We start from the raw sequence: 27,892 nt of genomic DNA, 5'->3' as shown, positions 1-27,892 counted from the left end.
TTAGACGCGCTACTGCCACACCCCTTTCCTCTCTCTCATTTTTTTATTTTATTTTTCTCATGTGATTTTTTTTAATTTAAAACAAACATCATATGAAAACTTTTCATAGGCAAAAATTTCTCTTTGTATAAAATTTTATCTCTTTATATAAGAAATTTTCTCACTTCCAAACGAGCACAAGAAAAATTTTTATAGGAAAAAAATCTTGCCTATGAGAAATTTTGATGACAACTTTTCCAAATGAAAAATACTAGCTTGTATGTGCAGTATAAAAAACACAAAGTGAAAGAGAGAGAGAAAGAGAGTCAATCAACCTCCTATCGAGTAGGCCGCAGGAGACATTGATGGTGGTCAGAAAAATAGTTGGTTCTTCAATGGTTGGAAAACTCTTATAAGCACGGAACCACTGAGCTCTTAAAACCCTAATTGGGGGGGGGGGGGGGGGGGGGGTTACTATTGTAATTTTATTATTGCTAACCATGATAAATCCATTCAAAGGAGACTTTGTTTAATAATTATTTTGCTAATCAGGTGGGAGTGATGCAAACGTGATAAATGAAATATGTTAAATGGGTTTTTTTCAGCATTTTCAGGTGTGTTCGGCATTGTTGACGCAAATATGATAAATGGGGTTTTTCAACTCTTTCATTGTTATTTTTTTTCATAATTCTTACCTTGTTGTGGTCGATTTGTAGGAATTGATGCTAGAATTGTGTTTTCTAAGAAAAAAATGAAACTTGAAGCCTTAAAAGTTTACAAAGATATTGAATAATTGATTTTCATATAAAACCCAACCATGTGTCCAAATTGAATGCTCCGAGAGTCGATCCCTATAAAATCAAATACGTAGATCACATCTGTGTAGTCAGAATTTGAAAATACAAAAAAAAAGAAATTATATTTACTATGTTTCATTTATCACATTGGCATCACTCACCATTCACTACGAAGGTATTCATAAAATTTTTAAACAGTCTGGTTGTTTTTAAATAGGTCAAAAGTCAGACGGGTATTTGTAAATAAAAAAATAAAAAAAACTTTCCCGCGCGATTTTGCCACAAAAGGGAAAGGGTAGACTCCCGATTAGGGCATCAAATTTCCGAAGAAGAAAATTCCCGGCGTTCTTCGCCTGATTTCTCCACCATTTCTGGCCCTCTCCTTTTTTTCCGGCGATCGGAAAATCGGAGGCGATGCAGATTAGGGTGCGATGCAATTGCTCCGGGGAGAATTGCCCCGAGTGGGCGATCGTAGAGCTGCAGGGAGTCGTCGAAACCCAACCCTCTTTCTACGGCCAACTCCAGAACCTTGAGATCGGACGCCTTTGTCGCCCTTCACAGGTCGGTCACAGCCCTCACGTTATCCCTATCTCTTATCCCTTTTATTTTTCCTTTTTTTTTCACGATCAATGTTATGATCTCGAGTCCTCATTTCGTGTTTCCTGCTTCTTCTTCCTCTTAATCCCTTTCTTCAATGAATAAATTTGGTGAGGAATTCAGGTTATCCAATGATCCTGAGTCGTAAAGGCGGGGAAGTGTCCTCGACAGAAATAGTCCTTGACATTTGATAGTCCTTGACATTTGCATCTGATAGATGCTGATTTCTATTCTTTGATGGAAATGATCCGACAGAGTGTTGGTATGAGTAGAGTTGAGACTTTTGGAGTAGTTAGTGGTTCGATTAGGACGGTGGATGCCCTCCCTTCATCTTTAGGGATATGGAAAAGGTGTTCGCTATTTCGGACTGCAACTTCTGTTTTGGTAGAGTAGTCCTGGTCGAAGAGGACAATATCCTGTGCATTTCTTTCAATAAATATTCTGAAACCATGAGAAAAATATTATCACGACAGCCAGGTACATATGTAGGACAACTTAAAGCAGCTCAAATATTATGCCTGTGAATGTACTTATGATCATTCCTATGAATTTCTAGTTGGATAAGTTATCACCGATTAAAGAGCGCAACACATCTTAAGTTTCTGCGATGGTATTGAATCAACCAATTGAAATAGCACCAACTCGAGGTAATGAGGTAATGGAGGAGATATTCATACATTGTATGCACAATTCGATTTTTCTCAGTTTGATGGAGAAGTTGTTTTGAGATTAAGTATAGAGAAGAATAGTTTTTCAAATATAATAGTATCCAAGAAGATCAAAAAGTACTGTCGGCTTGGTTTCATGTTGAAAAAAATGTTCTGCAATGGTTTCATAGACTGGAGCAAACACCCCAAAAACTTCAATGAAACAAAATTTTGAATGCAATTTTTGCATGTTTTAGACCCATAGAGCATGCATCTGTACACAATGCTTTCACAAAATTGTTGACGACCTAATTTTATTACGGAATACTTGAGAAGTTGACTAATTGGGCTGAAGGTTGGACATATTTTATTCTTGGGAAAATCTTGGTGAGAAAAATCTCATGATAAATTAAAATTTGTTTGTTTTCTAGGGAAATATTTGAAATATATCACCAAATATAAAAACATTGAATGCATAAAAGTGAAAAGAACATATTAAAAAAAACCATTGAAAGGGGTTGTTTACTGTGTTAGTATCACATTTGTTTCGTTAATGTACCAGCTTTTGAAAACATCGTGATAAAATTGTGATATTTTCAAAATATCACTGGTATCTGTAACATAGGACTAAAGAAATCTTAGTTGGCTGTTTTGTTAGTGGTCTTTAGGAAGCAATGCATATAGATGTAAAAATTTTCAATCGACGTTTTCTTTTTTGTTTTTACAGCTGTGCATTTGGCTTGATCACATAAGGGAAAACTAGCAATGCGAGAAAGGGAAAGAAGATTGTTGTAGGTAGGACTTAAGATGAGAGAATTGAAATCATGGTAGCTGGTGGGGAAAAGTACACTAGATGCCAAAAACCTTATAATTGATATGCAAGGATTTAAATTAAAATCTGAAACATGCCTTCTTCTTTTAGGGAGATGGATTGTTGTCTTAGGGCTTAATGGTTACATACCTTGGGTTTAATTACATGGGATTTCGCTGCATTAAGGATACAAGTCAGATTTGGAGGTAAGCAGTAAATAACTCATGGAAAGAAGTTGGGTGACCCTAAAACAGTTGACATGAATAATTTCGAAAAACATATTATGGAGTGGTGGAACCGTGCAAGTGTTGTATGATGCAGAGGTTGCAGCAGATGAGAGCAATATGAATATGAAGATGGAATTCTTTTCAGACTCTAACTTTCTCATTGAACCAAGGGTCATTTTCACCTTGGTCCCATTATCACAAAATACTCAAGAGCTGTGTGTCCAATCCAGAGTTGCCAGTTGAGGAAGCGAGAGCGGGAAGCGATACGGGAAGCGAGGCACTTCTAAAATTTTAGGAAGCGGGAAGCACGGGACGACTTAGGAGCGAACCGGGAAGCGTCTCGGAAGCGATATAGGAAGCGAACCAGAAGTGACCTAAGAAGCGAAAAAGGAATCAACATAGGATTCAAATGAGAAGCGAAAGTGAAGCGATTTTGGGATATGATTCCCAATTTTTATTGTCTTTTTATTTATTTTATGTTGATTGCCAGATCGTATACATGAATTTAGTGTTCATCATTGTAAAATTGGCTGAGCATTGGAGATTCGAGATATTGTATTTGTTGTTAATGTCCCTGCACACAAATAGAACACCAAGAAAAAATATGCATAATATATCTAAAACTCGACACTATAACACCAATAAAATATCATACAACTAGCTTCATATGAATATGAATACTCAACTATAGGCACCAAAAGTAAGCGAGAACTAACAATAAGTTCACATCCAAACTGAGTATATCACATCCATACTACCACAAATATCATATATGATATCCAAGCCATCAATACAATGAGATGAACTTACCTCACAATGCCGATAAGCACATCAAGCCAAATCCAGGTTACCGCCTCTAGTACCACTTCATAAGCATCACGAGAACTCAGCCAAACATGAATAATATACGTCTGTCACCAAAATACAATCCATCCGAGACCCAAACACTCACCGATTGGATTACATTAAACAAAAAACCAAATCTGGACATAAGAAACCTCAATATCCAAAAATCACCAAAAAATCGATAGAAAATCAACCACTCAACTGATTATCGGACGTCAGAGGTCGCCAGAGAAGGTCGTCGGAGAATGTCTCCGGAAAAGGTTGCTAAATCGGCTGAGCGAGAGAGGGAGGAGTAGAGGCTCGAAAGAGGCGTGAAAAAAAACCCTAAGCCTCTCTTTCGAGTTTTTATTTCACGATTTTTTGAAATTTCCCATTTTACCCTTAATGGAAAAAATATTTCTTTAAAAAAAGGGTAAAATGGTAAAATGCATACCCCTTTAATGGGGTACGTGTATCTAATGGGGTACGCGTACCCCATTAAAGGGGGACATGCTTCCTGTCATAAGCGTGCGCTTCCCCACGCGCTTCGGAAGCGCCGCGTTTCGCGCTTCCGAAGCGTGTATCGGGGAAGCACGCTTCCCCTATAGTAGGGGCGCTTCTGGTAACTCTGGTCCAATCTGCTAGTGCTACCCTTATTTTTAGAAGAATAAAATTGAAAAACTAGTGAATGAAATGCTGAACACATGGATCCTTTGCCCTAACATTAGTCCATACTCCTCTCTAGTATTGTAAAAAAGGGTCTTGGAGTATGTGTGTGGATTATCGAGCATTGAATAAGATCATGGTCAAAGACCATGCCATTTTTCGGTTATGGGAGTGAATAAACTTCAGGATACATAATACTCCATTAAACCTGATTTATCAGCATGGTGCCATCAAGTTCGCATCAATGAAGATGACATTCCTAAGACAACATTTTAGATTCATGATGCTATGCATTTCTAGTGTTGCCTGTTGGCTATTTAATGCACCCTCCACATTTCAAAGCCTAATGAATGGGGTATTTTTGTTTGTATTTGCACAAGTTTGTTCTTGCTTTCTTTGATTACATTCTTGTACATAATAATTCTTGTATCAAATATTTCTAGCATATAAAGATTAATCTGGACATTGTAAAGAGAAATAGGTTATATGCGAAATTCAAGTTTAATCTTTGGGATACATCATATCTCATAAGGGTGTATCCAATGTTGCAATTATCGTATCAGATAGGCTGATGTTATGGGTGTACATACCATATTGTAAGATAACCGAAAAACCCTCATTTTAAAATCACAAAAAAATAGAAAAGTTTCTAGAAAACAGAAAAAATTAGAAAAAATAGAATGAAATAGAAAAAAGTAAATCAAATTTAAGCATTATGAATAACTAAACATACACATGTACTACTATAACATGCGAGAAATGATATTATAACAATCTAACAACTAAACAAAACAAAGGGTTTACTATTAAAGAGTCATATTAGATTAAAAAACAGAAGAAAAAAGTTTTTAGTAAACAAACTATAACAATCATATAATTAAAAAATAAAATAAAATTTACAATAACTATAAAAAATTAAAAGTATGACCACAAAGAGAAATAAAACACATTTAAGTTGACAAACTACAATATTAAGTAAACTTAATCATGAAATAAATTGACTATGAATAAATATATAACAATTATCAACTATAAATCCTATAATTATGATATTATATAATGTATCCATTACATATAACAAAAGAGTCCAAGATTAAACATTAAAAAGTAAAAATAAAAGAAAGTAATACGTCATTTCATAAGTAGCAAGCATTAAAAAAGAAGCTTCATAATGTCTTTCATTAATTAGTTTTACTAATTACATTAACATCAAGCACAAAAGTTGAATAATGTGTGCTCTTCCATAATAATACAACAACAACAACTACGCCTTCATCCCAAAACAATTGGGGTCGGCGATATGAACCAACAAAGAAAATCATTTTGGGTCTTCCACATGAATCCTTCTCCTCCAATCATTTCTATCCAATGCCATGTCCTCGGTGAGGTTCAAAGCCTTCATATCCTTTCCTATCATCTCCATCCAAGTCTTCCTAGGCCTACCCCGACCTCTTTTAACTAATATATTTTCCCATTTCTCCATCCTTCTAACTGGAGCATCATTAGGCCTTCGTCGAATATGTCCAAACCACCGTAAACGATTCTCTCTCATCTTATTTTCAATGGGTGCAACGCCTACCTTCTTACGTATCTCCTCGTTCCGAATCTTATCTTTTATTGTATTTCCACACATCCATCTAAGCATACGCATCTCAGCTACACTCATTTTTTGAATATGATGTCTCTTGGCAGCCCAACATTCCGTACCATATAGTAAAGCGGGCCTAATAATCGTCCTATAAAACTTTCCCTTCAACCGCAATGGCATTCTACGATCGCACAACACTCCAGTTGCACTTTTCCATTTCATCCACCCAACCTTTATCCTATGATTTACATCTCTATCAATTTCTCCATACTTTTGAATGATAGATCCTAAATATTTGAAACAATCATCCACCGGTATTTCTTGCTCACCAAGCTTCACTACACTCCCATCACTACTTCGTTGCTTACTAAACCGACATTCCATATATTATGTCTTACTCTTACTCAACTTAAAACCTCTTGCTTCCAATGTCTGTCTCCATAATTCTAACTTAGCATTAACCCCAGCTCTAGACTCATCAATCAAAACAATATCATCAGCAAACAACATACACCACGACACATTTTCTTGAATTGATCGCGTAAGCTCATCCATCACTATAGCAAATAGGAAAGGGCTTAAAGCAGATCCTTGATGTAACCCAACCGTTATAGGAAAATTGGTTGTCACCCCTCCACAAGTGTGGACATTGGTTACTACTCCTTCATACATATCCTTAATTATACTAATGTACTTGAGAGAAACACCTTTCTTCATCATTGTCCACCAGAGAACGTTCCTAGGTACTCTATCGTATGCCTTCTCCAAATCAATAAAAACAATATGCAAATCTTTGTTCCTCTCTCTATTTCTCTCAATAAGTTGTCTAAGAAGATGTATAGCTTCCATAGTTGATCTTCCAGGCATAAAATCAAATTGATTCTCCGATATCATGACAACCTTCCTCAACCTAGACTCAATCACCCTCTCCCAAAGTTTCATAGTATGACTCATGAGTTTTATACCACGATAGTTTGTGCAATCTTGTATATCACCCTTATTCTTATATAGAGGCACCAAAGTACTCTTCCTCCACTCATTAGGCATCTTATTTGTCTGCCAAATCTTGTTAAAAAGATTTGCTCTTCCTCCACTCATTAGGATTCAAATTTTTTTTCCGACTTTTACAACACCACATTCCTCTTAGGCATTGCAACAAACAATTGGTGGGTATTGTCCACATTCCCATGTTTGAAGCATGCGCTGACAATGGCATTCCACGAATAAACATTTCGCTGGGGAATTCCCTCAAACACTTTGTGGGCATTGCCCAAATCACCCGATTTTGCAAAGAACTCTATGAGTCTGTTGCATAGGAATGTCTCATCAACCATGTCACAGGGATTCTCCAACTAGGTGTCGCACCCGCATCGCACCCGCACCCGATGCAGTCAACCTGACCCTGGGTGCAGTCAACGCACCCAGGGTCATTTATGTCCAACTTTTGGACTTTATATATATATATATATATATATATATATATTTGCCGCACCCCCACACCCAAGTTTTTTGAAAGTGGCGCACCCCTGCCTGCACCCATGTAACATAGCTCATCAAACAATGAGAGCCTAAACATTTGGCCAAGAATAGCTCTACCTGTAATGACCCCAACTCATACCCTTTAAAAGGTGCGGATTTTTTTTTTAAACAAGTGCGGAAACAATCCCAGAAACCTGGGGCCTTACAGTTAAACACCACCACCACCACAAGGGATCTTATACTCATCTTTCATACCAAACCAAACCAAACTTTATTTATTCAAATGTAAAGAGTTTGAGACATAATTAATTAAAAGTAAGGAAAGCAAAAGGAAAAACAAAAGAAAAGAGCCATGTCGTCAAAAGAATCTGCCATGTAGTCGTGTGGTCCCCTCGTGACTCTTCTCAGAAGCAAGTCCTTCCCACTAAGCATCTGAGGCTGCGAAAAACACAAAAAGTAGGGTGTCAGAATCCAAAGAATCCTGTGTACAGGTCTTTCTAATGAATCAAATAAGTAAAAAGAACATAAATAAGATTCATGCAATATTTTAGAGGGACATAAATATAACACATTCATAATTCAAATAATCATTCATGCAATAAAAAACATTTATTAAGCATGAGTTAACATTTAATAATAACAAAGATAACAGTTTAAGCATTAAAACATTTAACATACATTAGGGAACAATCATATGCAGAATTGGGGGTTCGAGCGAACTTCTTATCGGGTGTTCTGTTGAGAAACCTGTATCCCGTCTATCGAGGTCGGTATCGAGACATGTAGATACCCCGATAGCGGATGTGATTCGAGATAATCACATGCATAATGTTGACACAAGGTACTGCTGTTTCAAAAGATAAAGTAAAGTTGATAAACTTTACATCTTTGTGAAACACTCCTGTTGATGCTTCTATTGAGGAGCTATACCCCTTCATCCTAGAGTACTTGTAGTCGTGCACGACACGCCTAATACTGCGATGATCAGATAAGACGGTCGTGCGACCTCGAACAACGCTAAATGCAAAATGCTATAATCACATAAATGGCCTCACATTCGCCTTCACAGGCAAGATGCTCGAGTGGTTTAAAGATCACAACATAGGATGAGTCGTTAGTTAAGCAACCCCTAACGTACCTATTCGCTTCTATGTGTCTGTCAAGGGAGATGACGGAGCGATACAAACTCTAATGGACAGGTTGTTAACAACCACCCTACGAGCATTTGATCCGGCCTCCCCAGTCATTGGAGTTAGGGGAAAGGGGCTACATTAGTTAGCTCAACACTTCTGCAGAAGTTGGATGCATCCGTGGCACAACCTCCTTTGGGGAATCCTCTCTCGGCTAAAGCCGTCCCTTTGGAGCGAACTCAACTAGCTATTCGGGTTATTGAAAATACATAGAATAACAGACGCCTGAACTAGTCTCAGTTGGTTCTACGTTTTGCCTGCGCGTACCCGCAGGCTAGTAATTATTAATACATAAAGTCTGTTCACACTGGTCGCTGGGTCGTGAGATTCGCTTGCACTACGGATTTGCTTGCACTACTGATTCACTTGCACTACTGCTTCGCTTGTACTACTAATTCGCTTGCTTGCTCGATAGTTCAGTATACTACTCGTTGAGTTGTGCACGCCTGTCAAGGCATTATTCTAGTTGGTTAAACTGCTTACACAGTTCTTTGCAGAGTAATAAGAAGCTTCTCATACTAGTTAAATGCTTATAATAATAGCATTATGCCAGTTGCTACATATTTGCATGTGACTTGCTTTATCCCTTGGTCGAACTGTTTTGGTGCTTATTGTAGCGTAGCACTTGTTGGCTTGCATCTCTTATGATTGATGTGATTGCATACAACTCGTAATCTACGAACTGGTGGCAACTAGGATTGATGTGACCGCTTGTCTTATAAGCTGCTTACATATTATGATATAACTGCTGCTGTATGATTCCTTATGAATGGATGGTGATGCAATGGTTTATGCCTTACGATTAATTTAATTACTTGTTGATGGACTGAGCCATTTTATGGTAATTATATGTTTTACGAGCATTATTATGAGTGCTTGTCTTATTCAGTTGTTTTGTTTGGCTAACGGGTAGAGTTAGTTACCCTTCGCCCATAGAATCAACTGGATTGCCATATATGCGCGTTCTCATGTGTCGTTTACACATGCTTTGAGGGCCTATATGAGGATTGCAATATTCCTTGTGGCAATAACACAATGCGTAGGATTATATGCTTCTATGTGAAGTGATACGATGCATATTGCTGATATGCATGCTTGTGGCTGCCGACCCCGAGGCGGTCAATGGTTCAGAGCAATCGATTATTGATGCATGTATCACTGAGTGGGGTGTCTGTCGAGCACCTGATCTCCAAAGGATTATCTGCGAGGGCGTGTATGATCAAGACCAGGTACCCGGCTAGAGTGGTAGATTCTTTGTAAGGATGTACACTGTCCACGAACGGGTAGCCGCAAGGACGGTGAACTCCTGTGAGGAAGTGTATGGTCCAAGACTAGGTATACCATCTAGGGCGGAATTCCTTGTGAGGTTATACATTTTCCAGACTAGGTGATTCAGTGTTGACCTTGTTGATTGTAATGGGGGATATCGACCCTGAGAGTGGTCATTTGTGTGATCGTGTATCCAATGATTTTCATTGGATATGGCATTTGTTGGGGGACCGGCTTCCCAAAGGTTTCGCTGTGGGGGTATGTATGATCAAGATCAGGTATACCCTCTAGGGCGGAAATTCTTTGTCTGGTCGTATATCTCCCGGACCGAGCGATCCAACGTGGATCTTGTGTTTTTGCTTACCATAAAAAGTTATGGTGAGCTGTGACGATCTTCTGAGATTGTTTGTGATAGCCAACTATGAATTCATAGTTTCGACTTTCTGTTTTAGCATGTTTACATGCATGACTGAGGTGTGAGAATTAGATCGTTAGCGATTTGAGTTAATGATCATGTTTTGGACCTTCTACGGAAGGGTGAGCTTTTCTCAGAGAGTATGACGCCTTAGTGAGTCATAATCGGTGACAGTTACCCGCGTAAGACTTTGAGAGATGAGAATAGATTAAGGTTGTTCAGGACAAAGTGTTTGTTAGAAGTAGTGGGCGACAAACGATGTCCTGGTGATTAGATGCAGAGACCTCGTTCTAGGAACGAGAACAAGCCAGTTGCGTGGTGGTTCACAACTTACGATCAATTGAATCGTATGCTGCGTTTGTCAGTTGCACTGCTTACTTGCTTTGAACTGCTTACTGTTTGCACTACTCACGCATTTGCACTGCTTACGCGCTTGCACTGTTGACTCGCTTGCACTACTTACTCGCTCGCACTACTTATTCGCTTGTACTACTTACGCGTTTGCACTATTCACCTGCTTGCATTGCTTACATGTTTAACTGCGTATCTGCTTTAAACTGCGTAACCTACTGAATTAAATGTACTTAATTCAGTTTCTTGTAGTCTCTCTTGTGCACCTACTAGTTTTTCGCGAAACTAACCCATTCTATGGGTACATGTGATGATTAAGTACTCTACGGGCGATAACGCGATTGCAAGATGACTTCAAGACTTCTTCCTGCTCTTAGCTCGCGTCCTGGATGCTATGGGTTTGTATCGGATTTTCCTTGGGATATCCGAATCTTAAGAGTTTTGGTTCTTTTAGTTAACGTTGCCCAAAGTTATCAGCTTGCCTTATGATTTATCAAAAGAAAAATCTTTCACTGATTTCATAAAACAACTCTGAAGGAAAGAGATATTTCTAGTCTCTTGCCTGTTTTTCTGAAAAGGTTCGCAAGTTTGAAATTTGGGGCATTTTTCTGAAAAGGTTTGCAAGAATCATGAATATCATACCACAATGCATTACTTTTGAGTGCTTCACAATGCACATTCATATATGTCATTTAAAGATGTGCATAAAACAATAATATGCATATGCATGAGTTCACAACTTCATGATCATTGCATGCTTTCACTCAATACCCACATTCATGTCTAATGCATAATTTCATTTATTACATGTATTCATATCAAATGCATGCTTTCATTTTGGAGTCCTTTAAATTGAAACATGTGGACATTCATACTATTACTTGTATGCAAAACACAACGATTTCAAGAGTACACATGCACATAAGACCGATTGTGTATTAACACTTTAATTAAGCATGTTATACAAGTGCTCAAGCATGCAAAATTTTCATCCTTTTACATGCATACAGCCAAGCCCAATAACAAGTCTGGGAATTAATCACATAACTGAATATGCCCACCTTATGCATGCACTTGAAACCAAACTTAAAATGAATATTGTTTGCACCTGTAAAAAAAAACCTTTTTTGTTTATCATGTATTTAAAATAGACACTCTTAACCAGAATCTGAAAATTTAAAATGCCCCACACAATTTTTTATTTTAAAAAAAACTCATTCAAATCGGGCCTGGCAAGGGCCTGCCAGGCCTGTACCAGTCCAGCCAAGAGCTGGACTGGTCTTGACAGTGCCCAGCCTGCCCAGCAGAGTCACTCGGTTGGGCTGCCGATTGGCCAGCTAGGACCAGGCCGGGTCTGGTCTAGTCTGGTCTGACCAGACCCAGCCAGTCCTAGTAGGACTTGGCCTGTCAGGCCAGGTTTAGCCGGCCTGACAGCCAGCCCACTAGAGACCCGCATGTCATTATATGTAAAGTTTTTTTTTGAAACTGACAGAAGAAAACTAAAATAAGCAGATTCATAATCAAGTTTTCATGAATATGCAGATTTACTTTCAAGTGTTCAGGAATATGTAAATTCATATTTAGGTTTCTACGAATATGCAAATCCACAGTTATTCCTGGATTTGCATATCTTTATATGAATATGCCGATCCACAGTTAGCCCTCTGCACATCCATATCAGCAATTAAATTATCTATATTAGAGTGTGTAACGTCACTTTTAAGTTTGTATGAATGTGGGTGAACAAAAGATAATGACACCAATTTTAAACAGCATTTTCAAAGAGCCTAAAAACTAACAAATACACAGATGTACAATGTTTCATATGTGCGTGTAAGCATAAATCTGAAATAGAATACATTTTCAATACAAAATCAGATTCTAAACCATTAACATACCTAAGCAATGTGGATAAATTGATATTCCCATTTCCTTTTTCAATAAAAACACGCACTTAATAAACTGTATTTACTACGAAATAAAATTCTGTTTTGATATAAAAATAAACATGTACAGAAATTTCTTTTGCTAGATGCATATATACAAAATAACATTCATGAAAGAGGATTCAAAAATTCTCATTCATGTATTTTAGAGTGAATATCCAGATTCACTCTTTTTCCATGAATTTCTACCAAAATATTGTATGGAAATCTAATTTATATTCAATTTCTCACTTGAATCAAGAGAGGAAACCCGTACCATGAATCCAAGATGAAGAAAACGATGGTAGATATTGAAAAACGTGGGTAAATGGTTGGAGATGACCCAAACTCTTCCTCTTCTTCCTCCTTTTTCCTCACTTTATCTCTCCTCCTATTTTTTTTTCATCTCTTTCTCTGCTCTCTCTTTTTTGAGGGTCTTTTTATAGGCCCCATAGGGGAGGTCACCCCTCCCTTTTCTCCAGCCCTCTCTAAGAGAGTTTCCAAAAGATGGAACTCTCTCTCTCTTCCTTTGTTTCTTAATTTTTTTGAAACACTACAAAATGTTGACTTTTCTAAAAAAAAGCTTTCAATCCTTTTAAAACTCTTTCCTAACCTCTCTTAAGCTGGAATAAGGACTCTTTTACTCAAGCCAAAAAAATAAAATTCGGAATTAGTATTAATTAATTAATTATTAAATATTAATTAATTAAAATTATCTAAAAACTTTCAAAAATTACCAAATTAACCCAAAAAACTTCTCAACCTTATTAAACTCCAAATTAAGGCTTTATATTAAATTTAAAGCTAGAAAAACGTTGGGCTTGGATTTGGATCTAAATTTGGGTCAAAGATCCAAACCCATACCCAAAACGAAAATAGATCAAGATCTAGATTAAATCCAGATTTAAGTAGGTCTTAAATAAGATCCAAATCCATAATAATTCGGATCGTAGGCCTTGGAACCAATCCGATCCAACTTCGGATCCATTTCGACAGATTGCTCAATTTTTGGAAAAACACAATTTTCGGGCCAACCGTATCCCGAATTTAGAAAAGTAAAACACCGTTGTGCCCAAAATTCCGAGACGCATCCAACGACATACAACACTAATATCAAATTCTAAATTTCACTCGAAAATAACTCGAATTTTGCTCAAATTTTGCTTGAATTTAAAGGTCGAAAATAAAGTTTTTTCTCACGTTTCGATTGGCTCGTTTAGGCCTTGACAATGAGACCTGGGCTAAGCCCAGACTCCAAAGCATCGGCCAAAAATCGAGAATCAAACAATTTTTCTTCTATACTTAGCCAAATTTATGAAATTCTCGAATTTAACTAAGTATGAAAATACGCGATATTACACTATCCCATTTGAAGTGGTATTTTTGGTTAATGAATGATTGGAGGAGGTTGGCAAAATGATAACTTAGAGGAAGAGAAAATTGCACTCTCAATAACCATGACAAGTTTCAACAGCTCAAGCGCAAGCTCATGTTCAATTCATATTTAAACCTTATTGGTTGCATAATCCTGTATATCTTTTAACCCGACTTAATAGAGTGAGGATTGCATAATCCTGTATATATTATGCATTATTAGTCTAAATAATTTATGCATGATGTATTTATACGATGTATGACTACTTTCATTGATGACAATTAGGTCTTCCACCCTTTCTTTTAACATATATGATAATGTATTTCCTTTCAGTAGGTGTTAACAAATGTTGGTTTTGCCTAACAACTAGGTCTCTCACATGTGTGGTGTGCCTAACAATTGTTGGATTCATTTTAAGGAAATTATTAGGTTTTAGCAGTGTTATTAAAAACGTGCCTCAAGGTGCAAAAAGCGCGCCTCAAGGCGCAAAAAGCGCGCCTCGCCTCAAGGCGAGGGGCTTTATGCCTTGAGGTGCACATATAAAGCGCAAAAGGCTCAAGGCGTGCGCCTCATAGGCCTTGAGGCGCACGCCTCAGGGCGAGGCGCGCCTCAAGCCGAGGCATATTCGCCTCTAATTTTTTGGTCAAATGAGGGTCAAAGCCCCCATTTGACCAGAAATGAGGGGTTTTCACGCAATTTTAATTGATTAGGTTAGTAAAAAGGCATTTTCACGCTCCACCTTCGCCTGCTTGACCTCCAGCTCCTCTTCGGCTCGTGCTTCCCTCTCCTTTCCTGCTCGCGCTTCCCTCTCCTCACCTGCCCACGTCGCCACCATTGAGCCAGCTCGCTCTCCCTCTCTCGGAGGTCAGGTGTGTTCTTTCCCCCCTCTCTCTCAATCATTGATGCTCTTCCCACCTTTCAACGAGTGTGTCTGCGAAAATCAGCGGCTCCGCAACTGCTGTGCCGTTAGCGTGCTATCGAAGGCATGTCTAGTACATTTGATGGATTTTGCAGCCCACGCGTGACCTCTACTTCCAATGGTAGAGGTCAACCTGATGCCATTCATCCATGCGTTGAACAATATCCCATATAGTGTATGTTGAAAAACCTTAGCTGGTTTCTTTTTTTGTTTCCTGTTTTGTTTTTATATTGTTGAAATGAGTGTCGTTTGCATTTCATTTATAATGAATGGTTTTTATTAGCGTGTGCACACCGTAGATTGCTGTATTGTTCTACTTTTTGTTCCCTTTCCCTTGCTGTATTTGTATTAGCATTTTATTTTCATTGTATGTTCCCATGTTGAAAAAAACAAAAATCTGATCATTGGATGTTCTCTTGTTGCATTAAATTATATCGTGTTATGTCTTTATCCTCTTTCCTCCTTATACAGGATCATCTAAATGGTCTTTAAGATTTAGAATATTCGTTTGGACATTGAGATCACGTTTGGATGTTCTTTAATGTTAATTTTTTATTCAATGAATGCCCATGTTTTATTTTTTAGATACTTGCATAGATCAAGTTGTTGCATTAATGTTACTTTTACATGTTAATCTCATATTTTTTTCAGTATTTATTTGAGATTTTTTATTTCTTGTTGGTTGTTGCTTCATCAATGAAGAATTTTTTATTTATTTATAATTTTAGATATTTTTTATAGTTTTTTAAGTTAATTTTTTTTGAGGCTTACGCTTTACGCCTCAAGGCTTACGCCTCGCCTCAGATTTTGGTGGAGCGCCTCACTACGCCTCAACGCTTTTCACAACACTGAGTTTTAGTGTTCTTTTATTTACATTTTTATTTTCTATCTTGTTAAAATTATTATGTCTTCCCAAAAACTTGAAAAAAATGTGATAATAGGAAAAATATAAGGTGCTATAAAATTATTATCTGGTTTTAGTGTTAAAATTTGAATATGGACATAAAAAACGTGAAAAAAAGAAAAATAAAAAGGTAATTGCTTCTCAAAAGGGTGCTATAAGTTTGTTATTAATAGGAAAAATATAAATTACTTGAATGATGATACTATTACCCACAATAAGGAAAATTTAGAAGATGTTGAAATGAAAGAAAGTGAGAAAATTGTCACTGATTTAAAAGAACCAAGAAAAATACCTGAAGAAATTCATGAAAATATAGAGGAAGAACATGTAAAAGTAAATGAGGAACTTCAAGACCATTTAGAAGGGGAACCACAAATAATAGATGATGATTCTATCAATATTTATGACCTAGGACATTAGCTAACAATAGATATAATATTACGAGATTTATTAGTTGAACGAGGCTAACTGAAAAAAATAAAAGAAAATTTCTTCTTGATAAAGACTCTAGGTATTTTTCTATGTTTCATTATTATCAAGAATTACCAAATGGAGAAAACATGATAGAAAATGGTCAATTGATTTGAAAGTTGTTGATAAAGTGTTTTGTTTTTGTTGTAAGTTATTTACAGTGAAACCTGACAAAATTCAATTAGCTAACGAAGGAAGTAAAGATTGGAAGAATCTTAGTAGAATATTAAAAAGTCATGAAACATCAAGAGAACATATTACTAACATGAATGCTTGGGTTGAATTTGATAAAAGATTATTAAAAAAAAGCCAATTGACAAAAGTATTAAAAAAGAAATTAATCTAGAAAAAGAACATTGAAAAAAAGTTTTGGCAAGGATTATTGTCGTTGTTAAGATTCTTGCAAAAAATAATCTAGCATTTCTTTGACTTAATGAGATGATATATCAAGAAAACAATGGAATTTTTTTAAGTTTAATTGAAATGATAATAGAATTTGATCCAACAATGAAAGAACATAGGAGGCGTATTAAAAATAATGAAATACAAAATCATTATCTTGGATATAACATACAAAATGAATTGATATTATTGTTAGCTAATATTGTTAAAAATGTTATTGTTTTAAAAATTAAAGAAGCAAAATATTTTTTAATAATACTTGATTATACACCAGATGCGAGTCATCAACAACAAATGACACTTATTTTAAGATGTGTTGATGTTTCCACTATTCCAATACAAATAGAAGAATTCGTTTTAGATTTTTTAGATGTTGATGACACATCTTGACAAGGTCTTTTTAATGAACTAATAAATGCAATAAACAGTCTTGGACTTGATATTAATAATATAAGAGTACAAGGTTATGACAATGAGTCTAATATGAAGGGAAAATATCAAGGTGTGCAAAAAAGAATGCTAGATTTAAATCTTAGGGCATTTTACACACGCCGAGGTTGTCATAGTCTTAACTTAATACTTTGTTAAATGGCTAATTCTTGTCCTAAAGCTGTCTTTTTTTGGAATTATACAATGTATTTTTTTCTTATTTTCTTCCACAAAACGCTGAAAATTTTTAAAAGACACTTTCATTTCTAAGTCTTAAACCATTGTCCACAACACGATGAGAAAGTCGGGTTGAAAGTGTTAAAACAATAGTATACCAAACACCATACATAAGAGATGCATTATTTAAATTATGAGAAATTAGTGAAGATGCTAAAATAAGAAGTGAAGCAGAAAGTTTAGCTATACATGACATAGAAGATTTTGAATTTTTATTAGGGATGATTATTTGGTATGATATGTTGTTTGTCATTAATACAATTAGTAAAAATTTGCAATCTAAAGATATGTATATTGATGTTTCCATAAGCCAATTAGAAGGCCTTCTTAAATTTTTTAAAAAATTTAGAGAAAATGGATTTGAATCATCTTTAACTCGTTCCAAAGAGATTGCAAGTAACATGAAGATAGAGCCCATTTTTCATGTAAAACTTAATTTTTTTAGGAAAAACCATTTTGATGAAAATGTTAGTGATGAATCTATGCAATCAACGGAAGAATCTTTTAGAATTAATTATTTTATATTTATTGTTGATCAAGCCATCTCCTCCATTAACATTAGATTTGGACAATTTCAAAAATATGAAGATTATTTTGGTTTTTTATTTGACTTAGAAAAACTAAGAACATTAGATGATTAAAGTTTAAAAGCTTGTTGTGTTAAACTTGCATGTTTTTTAAAATTTGATATATATTTAGATATAGATGACTCAAATTTACTTTTAGAGTTAAAAGTCTTAAGAGAAATTTTAGAAAAAGAGATAAAGAATCCAATTGACACACTAACTTTCATAAAAAGTTCAAATTCTTTTCTGAATGCATTTATTGCTTATAGAATACTCTTGACCATACTTGTTTGCTTCTACTAAAAAAATTCCAAAATTAAAATTGATTAAATCATATCTAAGAACAACTATGTCACAAGAAATATTAAGTGAATTAGCTATGCTATCTATTGAAAGAGATATAATGACAAAGCTTGACTATAAAGATTTAATTAATACATTTGAATCATTAAAAGCAAGAAATGTGAATTTTAGATAATATTTTTTAAACTATTTTATGTTTTTTTGGTGTAGTATGATGAATATATATATATATATATATATGAATCCAAATAGTAAATATAGAGGATATTAAAAATTTAAGAAAAAAAGGTGCAACCCCTTTAATAAATAATAGATTTTTTTTGTACAATAAAAAAGAATTTAGGGCCTCATTTGGAGTCTTCGCCTAGGGCCTCGACTTCTCTTAAGCCGCCCCTGGATATTTGTAACTCTGGGTGTATCCTCTTGTCCTAGGGATGTCAACGGGTTGGATCTGGTTCAGGGTTTGAACCTTGTTCTGACTTTGAAGTGTGAGTATCGGGTCCGAACCCGGGGTTTGATTGGGTCCACCATAAGCAAAACCGTACCCCGGTCCTATAAGGATTACATGAACCAGACTCAGTCCATACCCTATAAAGTAATATTTTTTTTAATTTCTTTTACATTGAAAATTCATGGATCTTAGTCAGAACTCAGGTCAGACGCAGGTCTGGTATCAAATTTCACAAACCATACTTGGCTCCATATACTACTCCGATCATTCGGGTCTGACCCAGATTCTAATTGGACCTTCTTATTTATCACCAAACCCTGACCCTATAGGGTTTGGTACAGGTCTGGTCTGGGTCAAAACTGACCCGTTGCCACCCCTAGTTGGTCCTCACAAAGTAGAGGGCATGGTTTCCTGGCTGACATCTGCAAACTTAAGGGCTCTATGTGGGTTCCTTAACTGACAAATTTTTTTTTCTGAGAGAACTTGAACTGAATGGTTATTATCACAAGTTCATGGAAAGTTATGGAATACACCACTTGCATCCCTCCTTGAGAAAAAAATTGTTCATGTGTAGACTAGAAGCAAATGAAGCATTTATGGATCTTACTAAAGCAATGATAGTTGCACCTGTCTTAGCCATGTTGAGCTTTTCAAAGACATTCAAAATTAAGTGTGAAGCATTTGGTTGGGGGATTGGAGTGTGTCCTAATGTACAATGGACACCCGATTGCTTATGCTAGTAAGGTGTTGAGAAACAACCTTTTGGGTAGTTTTTCAACTTGTGAAAAAGAAATGCTTGTTATAGTATATGCAATTACAAAATGGCAACCCTATCTCCTTGGATGACATTTCAAGATCTATACTGATAATTGAAGTTTGAGGCATTTTTGGAGTAGTGTTTGACTTCTTTAAAGCAACAAATAATGTGTCAGTTGATGCATTTTAAGACAGTTTGAAAGGATCATGACCTAAGCAATTTCAAAGCTGCATGCTACCTGGTTGGAGGATTGAAGAAGGATCGAGAAGCTGATCCTAATATGCAGTAGTTAATCAATCAAATGAAAGAGGATTCTATTTTTTTATTCTACTTTTTTGTTCTGGTTGGATAAACGTACAACAAGCTATTAGAGTGTTTTATGATAACTGAATACCTCTATGGTTAAAAGGATATTTCTTTAAAACTTTTATAAAACTAGCACCCCTATATGGTGCTTGATTGTTGGGCAACTAAAAAGCAACAAGAGTGCATGCCATAAAGATGCATATTAGTATGGATGGAGTTACGAAAAGCATAAAACTAGAAATAATATATCCAAAAACATTGAGGAGTATTGTCAATAAAAGAAAAAACTAAGGAATGTAATTTTAGATGCGTTGTGCATGTCCTGTGGAGACCTATCACAGAACCAGTATGAATGGTTTATGTATTGCATGTGGAAAGAATTAGTAGAGGAACCACTTGGATACTTGAAGAGAGCTAGCGAGAGGTGATATAAAGGCTTCTAAGGTGAACAGAGTTATAGCTCTAAAGAGGAAGATATGGAAAGCAAACCTCATACAGTTGGATCAGGTTTGATGATGATGATCTATGGTACAAATGTTGATTAGTCATTGGATCTGCTTTACTTGTCACACCCTGAAACCTGCCCGTATTTGGTCCAATCTTAGGGTGTGACTCTTGTCCTGTTCATATCTGTCTTTGGGGCTTAACTAATCCAACAAAGCTGTGTAAAAACAAGAAAATGAACATTTACAGAGCATTCTAACAACTCTATCAAATAGCTCATCTTTTATTAAAATCTCCAATACAAGATAAAATATAATTATGAACTGATTAATCATGTCTTCTAAATGATCAAACTAATATCTCCACCGTGGTTAAGATGTTGGACTTCCTTGTCGCTATCCTCGTTGAAATATCGTGTGAGCGTCTCTTTAAATTCTTGCTACTTCTATCAAAATTCTGACTCTGAAAAACAATAATAACATTGAATGGGTTATACGCTCAGTAAGCAACTAATTACACTCTTAATAATTAGGCTAGTCAAAAGAGGGCTTAACTAGATTTAGCCTAAGCCCTTAGAGGGTTTAACTAGAATTAGTAGTGCATTTAAATATTTTTGTTACCTGTGTAAGGGTTTTATAAGGCCCCTTTAGGCTTATATATAGGGCTTGTTTCTAGCCTTGAAAAAGGAAAAAGAAAAGGAAAATTGAATCCTCTCTCTACTCTCTCTCTCTCTTTCTCCCTCTCTCTCAAGGGTTCGTCCCTCTCACTTCTTCTCTTTGGTGAAACATACCTCTAATGGGTCATGTACACTCACTTGAGCTTAGGTTGTTGCCCAAGGTCCAAGCAACCTAACGCATGCCAACCCAAGTCTCGACGGTCCGCACCTTCTCGAGCCAAACCCTGGTGGAACCAACCTCAACCCACCTGCCCAACCCTCTGCAGATGACCTCCCCTTGAGTCACCCTGGACCGGGTAAGCCAGCCAAGTTTATTACATTACCTTCATCTAAGTGTGAACCTAACCGAACCCAAGTGAGCTCACCTCATTTCTGTAGAACCCAGAAACTTCATCATACTTCTAAAATTTTCCTAGCACAAACCGTGATGTATCTGGGTCTGATTTTTGGATTCAGTGTTCTTCAATGTGTCTAGAACTAAACCCCCGAATTTCATGATTTATTGAGTTTTCTGAAAAAGGTGCAGGATCCGACCCATATTGTAATGTAACATTAAATACATGTTTAGGTCACGATTTCTTTTACAGAAATTGTGACAAGCCGCAGTCGATATCTTTCCTTCTCTCCCTCTCTCTTTCTCTTCTCTTTCTCAATACAGGAATAAAAGTGAAAAACTTACATGGTATCAGAGCTGAGATCCAGCTAAGGGTTGAAGTGGATTCCGAAGGTGCGGCAAATCAAGGTTTGAGGTCTATTCCTTCCTTCATTTCCTTCAGTTTTTTTTTCACGATTCCTTCATTCTCTTCAGTTTTTTTCTTCACGATTTCAATCTCCATCTTCCACGATTTCAATCTCCACCTTCCTTTTCTACCACGATTCCTTTACCGTTTTCCATTTTTTCCCCCAAATCTTCCTTTAGTGGATTCACATCTCACGTGAATCCCTAATCTGCCCATTTTTCAAATCTTCTCTTAGTGGATTCACATCTCACGTGAATTCCTAATCTGTTCACGCAGGATTCACGTTACGTGAATCCCTATTTTGTTCACGCAGGATTCACGTGAACGCTGTTCATCCAAGGTCGTGATTTTCACGTGAATCTACTTCACATGCATATTCTTTCTTATTCAGATCTCTTCTCCTGCATAAAACCAATTGACATATAATCTGGGATTCCAAAAAAAAAAATTTCTTTTACTGTCCAGCCTGTTGTGCGACAGTTCATCTCTTTGCTCTCTTTTGACTTTTCTCGTATCATTTGAGTTACGAGTGGTGAAAACACAGTTTTTCTTTTGACAGTTCTGACAGCTCCTGGTCGTTTATCTTTGAGTTACTTAGCGCAAAAAAAAAAAAAAGAGGAAGAAGACGATCAGCAAACCTCTCTGACTGCAGACTGAGCACTCTGTGAATACTAAAAAAAAGGAGGTTTTCTTTCTTATTACAACTCCTTTTTCATGGATCTTCATTCCCCTTCATCCAATCTTTCCTCAAGTTTTCTCACTCAACTCGTTTTTGAAAAGTTAACTACCTCAAACTTCTTGATTTGGAAGAGACAAATCATTCCTTTTATAAGGAGTCAAGGTCTCTTAGGTCACCTTGATGGAACCACTTCCGTCCCACTCGATTTTGTTACGAGAGAAGAAAAAGACGACAAAGGAGTAAGTTCAATTGTGTATGTCAAGAATGTTGAGTACCTCAACTGGGAAAGGAAAGACCAATCAGTGGTTGCATACATAACTTCCACCTTGTCTCAAGAGGTCCTTGTTGCCATTCCCGACAATTGTACTGCTCTACAACTTTGGGAAAAATTGGTTCAAACATATTCACAAGTTTCGCAGGCGAGAATGGTTTTTCTCAAGAGGGAATTCCAGATGTTGAGAAAAGATTCCATGACCATCATGGAATATCTGAACAAGATGAAGACTATCACAGACCAAGTTGCAGTTATAGGATGCGCGGTGAGTGACAGAGATATGGTACAACAGACTCTGAGTGGATTGGGATCCGACTACAACATGATTGTCACTTCCCTATTGTGTCTTCCTGCCCTTCCTACCTTTGATGAGTTGCGAGCAAAATTAATTCAGTATGAGATGACTCTGAAAGGGTTCTCTGAGGAATCTCACGTTCACACAAATTCTCAGGAAGTTTTCGCCACAGGGGTAACTTATGGTAGAGGACGCGGACGAGGAGGACAAGGGCGAAGTGGACACGGAGAGCGTGGTTTGCTTCCTACTCCAAATATGTTAGCTCATGCGCACAGGTCAAGATCCATTCCTACCTGCTTTCTTTGTAACAAAAAGGGACATATCAAGGCGAATTGTTGGCATAATCTAGAGAATAAAGGAAAGGGTCCACAGACAAAAAACAAAAGGAAGTTCTCAAGCAGTGGAGAGATTAAAGATTTGCTGATATCTGCCTTGTCAGAGTTGAAATTGAAGCAGAGCGATGAAGGCACCTGGTTTGTCGACTCAGGGGCAGCGACTCATGTAACAGGTGATGCAGGTAAGATTTTTAATCCCATTCCTTATTTTGGAAAAAGTAAGATTGTCACTGGAGATGGATCCCACCACCCTGTTTCTAATGTTGGAAAAACTGTCATTCCCATGTCAAATTCCACTCTTACTCTTTTTGACGTTCTTCATGCTCCTGACATTAAGAAAAATATTGTCTCTGTTTCCAAACTTATTGATGATAATAATGCTTCAGTTGAATTCACTCCCTTCTCTGTGCAGGTCAAGGACCTTCGCACGAGGGAAACATTCGCTGAAGGAAAGAGACGAGGCAATATGTATGTCTTTGAAGAAGCTCCTTGCCATGAAGTCCGCCCTGTCCACCTGAGTTCAGAGTCTTCATTAGAGTCGTGTTCATCCTCTTCTGCTAATGTTTTTAGTATTTCTAAATGTAATAAGCCATTTTTATGGCATAGTCGATTAGGACATTGTGGGGGTCATTTCATTGAGAAACTTGTATCTAATAATCTCATTCCAAAAGAAAGTCTAAATAAGGATGAGAACAGTCACAAATGTTCCAGTTGTCTTTCCTGCAAGAGTCATGTATTGCCTTTTCATTCCATTAATAAGAGAGCTTCAAAACCTTTTGAGATAATCTGTTCTGATGTATGGGGACCCGCCCCAGTTGCCTCTGGATCTGGGAGCAAATACTATCTAATCTTTGTTGATAGCTATACTCGATACACTTGGATATATTTCATAAAAAATAAGTCGGAAGTCTTCTCTTTGTTTCAAAATTTTCTTTCCCTTGTCAAAAATCAATTCTCTGAGTCCATTCAATTTTTCCAATGTGATGGAGGTGAGGAATTCTCATCCCGTGATTTTATCTCTTTTCTTCAAAATAACGGAATAGGAAGAAGGGTGTCTTGTCCTCACACCCCTCAACAAAATGGAATTGCTGAACGAAAACACAGGCATATCGTTGAAAGTGCCATGAGTATGCTTCATGACAGCAATCTTCCCAGACAGAAGCTTTCCATTCTGCCGTGCATGTGATAAACAAACTGCCTATGGTTATTCTGGAAATAAGTCTCCTTATCACTGTCTTTTTGGAACTTATCCTAGTTATTATGATCTGCGTGTTTTTGGATGTGTTTGCTATGTGCATATCGATCAGTCCCTGAGAAACAAGTTTCAGGACAAAGCCCAAAAGTGCAGATTTATGGGATATGCAGATGACTACAAAGGATATAGGTGTTATGATCCCACCAACAAACGTATCAGAACCTCAAGAAATGTTGTCTTTGATGAACAAAATTTTGATCACAGAGCTGACACAACAAATATGCCACCTGAAATTTACTATCCTTGGCTAAGCTCAGAACTTTTTGCTGGCTCCAATGAAACATGTTCCTCAGATTGCGTGCAACAACAAGAAGAGGTCTTTGAGGACACTGGGACGTCAGGGTCACAGAATGTCGAGGAGGTACCGGGCAGATACAAAGGCATTGTCTATTCCAGACAGAAACCGGCAACATCAAGCCTTTTAGATCATGTCTCAGTCGCCAATCCTACTCCTTCTAATACCCTTGCAGTCAGAAAATCAAATCGCATACGACATCCTATTGACAGGTGGGTTAGTTATAACAACTTCTCCTTGGATTTTCAACTGTTTTTAACTGCCATAAATAAGGATGAAGAGCCCATCATGTATTATCAGGCAACAACTTCTATGAAATGGGTAGAAGCCATGAATGATGAAATGCAAGCCTTGCATGAATGTGGAACATGGGAAGTTGTTTCCAGACCACCTGACAAAAATGTTGTCGGATGCAAATGGGTCTACAAAATCGAGTACAAGCCAGATGGAACCATTGAACGATATAAAGCAAGGCTTGTAGCAAAAGGATTCACTCAAGAAGCAGGGCAAGACTATGATGAGACCTTTAGTCCAGTTGTAAGAATGGGAACGATTCGAATTATCATTTCCCTGGCTGTTGAACATGGATGGAAGTTGAGTCAGCTTGATGTAAAAAATGCATTCTTACATGGGGATTTGAAGGAGGAGGTATACATGGAACAACCCCCTGGATATCAAGAACAAAATTGTAAAACCCATGTATGCAGGTTAAAAAGAGTCATCTACGGCCTGAAGCAAGCATCTCGCTCTTGGTTTGATAGCTTCTCATCAGAGATTCGGAAACATGGATTTTCACGTTCCATGCTGGACCACTCATTATTTATTTTTAAAAGCCAGTCTGTGACTACTCTATTATTAATTTATGTCGATGATATTATCATCACAGGAAACTCTGCGGACCACATCCAAAAAATAAAAGACTTATTAGGTCAAAGGTTCAAAATGAAAGACCTTGGAGTTCTACGCTATTTCCTTGGTGTAGAAGTTGACAACCAGGCTCATGGATTGACACTCACTCAACACAAGTACACCGTAGATGTTCTCAGCAAGGCAGGCATGAAAGACTGCAAACCTCTAGGAACTCCGAGTGTACTTCATCAAAAACTTAGCGCTCATGATGGAGATCTGTGTGATGACCCCACCAGGTATCGCAGCATAATAGGAATGTTACAATACCTCACATTCACTAGACCTGATATTGTCTATTCAGTCAATCAAGTGTCTCAATTTATGCATGCACCACGGACTGGACATATGGAAGCGGTCAAAAGGATCATTAGATATCTGAAAGGGACTATTGGGGATGGATTGATATATTTACCATAGTCCCATGGCCAAAACAAGCACGAAATTACTGTATATTGTGATGCGGACTGGGCAGGAGATCCCGACGAAAGAAGATCCACATCAGGATATTGTGTCTTCATTGGAAGAAATTTAGTCTCTTGGAGCAGCAGAAAACAAAAAGCTATAGCTAGATCCAGCACTGAGGCTGAATATAGATCCATGGCTGCTGCCACTGCCGAAGTCACATGGATCAGGCATCTTCTAACTGAAGTAGGAGAAAAGATCTCCCACACTACCTTGCTCTGTGACAATCAAAGTGCTATCAATATGTCATTCAATCCAGTACATCACAGTCGTGCCAAACATATTGAGATCGACCAACACTTTGTGAGGCAGAAGGTTGAAGAAAAAGAGATTGAACCTGAGTTTGTCAGTACTGAAAGACAGGTTGCAGACATATTTACCAAAGGGTTAACCAAGGATCGCTTTTGGATGCTTAAAAGCAAGTTGTTCATGGTCCAAAACCATGATCAACTTGAGGGAAGGTGAAAAAGGTGCAGGATCCGACCCATATTGTAATGTAACATTAAATACATGTTTAGGTCACGATTTCTTTTACAGAAATCGTGACAAGCCGCAGTCGATATCTTTCCTTCTTTCCCTCTCTCTTTCTCTTCTCTTTCTCAATACAGGAACAAAAGTGAAAAACTTACATTTTCATCATCGAGAACTCAAATTTTCAAGTCGATTTTGTCAGTCCCAAACCTAGTCTGCCTCTGTACAGTCTTGAAATTCCCTGCTGCTTCAAAAAATCACAACTCTCTATTACCGAGTCCTCTTACCCTCAAATTTGGTTAGAACCAGAGTTACCAGAAGCTTCTTAGATAAGTGGGAAGTTTGCTTCCCGAAAACTCGCTTCGGAAGCACGATACTCCTCGCTTTTGAAACTTGATGAGAATCTTGATTCTCCCATGCTTTTCCTATGCTTTCCACACACTTTATCCATTCTTCTTATATGTTCACTCTACTTTCAATGCTTTTATGTGTTTTTTCTCATGCTTCTCACTCACTTTCATGTGCTTTCTCTAAATTGGTAGTCTTTTAGATTTTGTTAAAAATTTAATTCTTACATTAAAAAATCATAAAATTTAATAATAATCACTTATTTTAGTTTTTATTTGCATTCTATTTCGATTCTCATTCAACTCTTATATTGTTTTTTTTATTCCTTGCTTCCCGCTTCCTATACATTTTAAAATGCATCACTTTTTGCTTCAGCTTCTTATATCGTTTCCCGCTTTTGCTTCTTAGTCTGGCAATCTTGGTTAGGACCTAGTTTAGGGTGTCTTGAATCATCCCTCAAATTTTGGGTTTTTCCTGTTGCACCGTTTGGAAGAACTGATTTTTCTCCCCAAACTTGTCAGAACCCACTACCCTGCTACCTTGACCTTAATCTAACCAAATTGAGTCTACCCCCTTCCCTTATCTGAACCCTTGACCCAAGCACACACCAATGTGTAAGTTTGTAGATTTTCATATAAAAATTGCATATGTTTTGTCCTTCATTTGCACTCGTGAATGTTGTAACACTAATTTTGGAGAGTCTTGGACAAATACATTAACTTTTGGTTGTTAATGCTAATATGCATTATATGATGATGACATGCTCATATTTTAGTGATTTTGTTACTTCATTTTTCATCGAATGCTCATATTTTATTTGTTA

The 27,892-nt window shown here is 37.0% G+C and overlaps 1 protein-coding gene across 1 annotated transcript in view; it reads left to right on the top strand.

Annotated features, from left to right (window-relative positions):
* Positions 1 to 758: 758 nt before the first annotated feature.
* LOC149845093 (chromosome transmission fidelity-like protein) overlaps positions 759 to 27,892 on the top strand; it is a 30,676-nt gene continuing 3,542 nt past the window's right edge. Inside the window, exon 1 of the mRNA XM_089997459.1 lies at positions 759 to 1,337. Coding sequence (XP_089853585.1) covers positions 1,191 to 1,337 — 147 coding nt within the window. The 5' untranslated portion in view covers positions 759 to 1,190. The remainder of the gene's footprint in view (positions 1,338 to 27,892) is intronic.

This window comes from Nuphar pumila, chromosome 2 (genome assembly GCF_984573655.1).
Source record: "Nuphar pumila chromosome 2, dmNupPumi1.hap1.1, whole genome shotgun sequence".
In the NCBI taxonomy this organism is placed as follows: Eukaryota; Viridiplantae; Streptophyta; class Magnoliopsida; order Nymphaeales; family Nymphaeaceae; genus Nuphar; species Nuphar pumila.
Note: the sequence above shows the minus strand (reverse complement) of the source record. Positions and strands in the feature narration are given on the sequence as shown.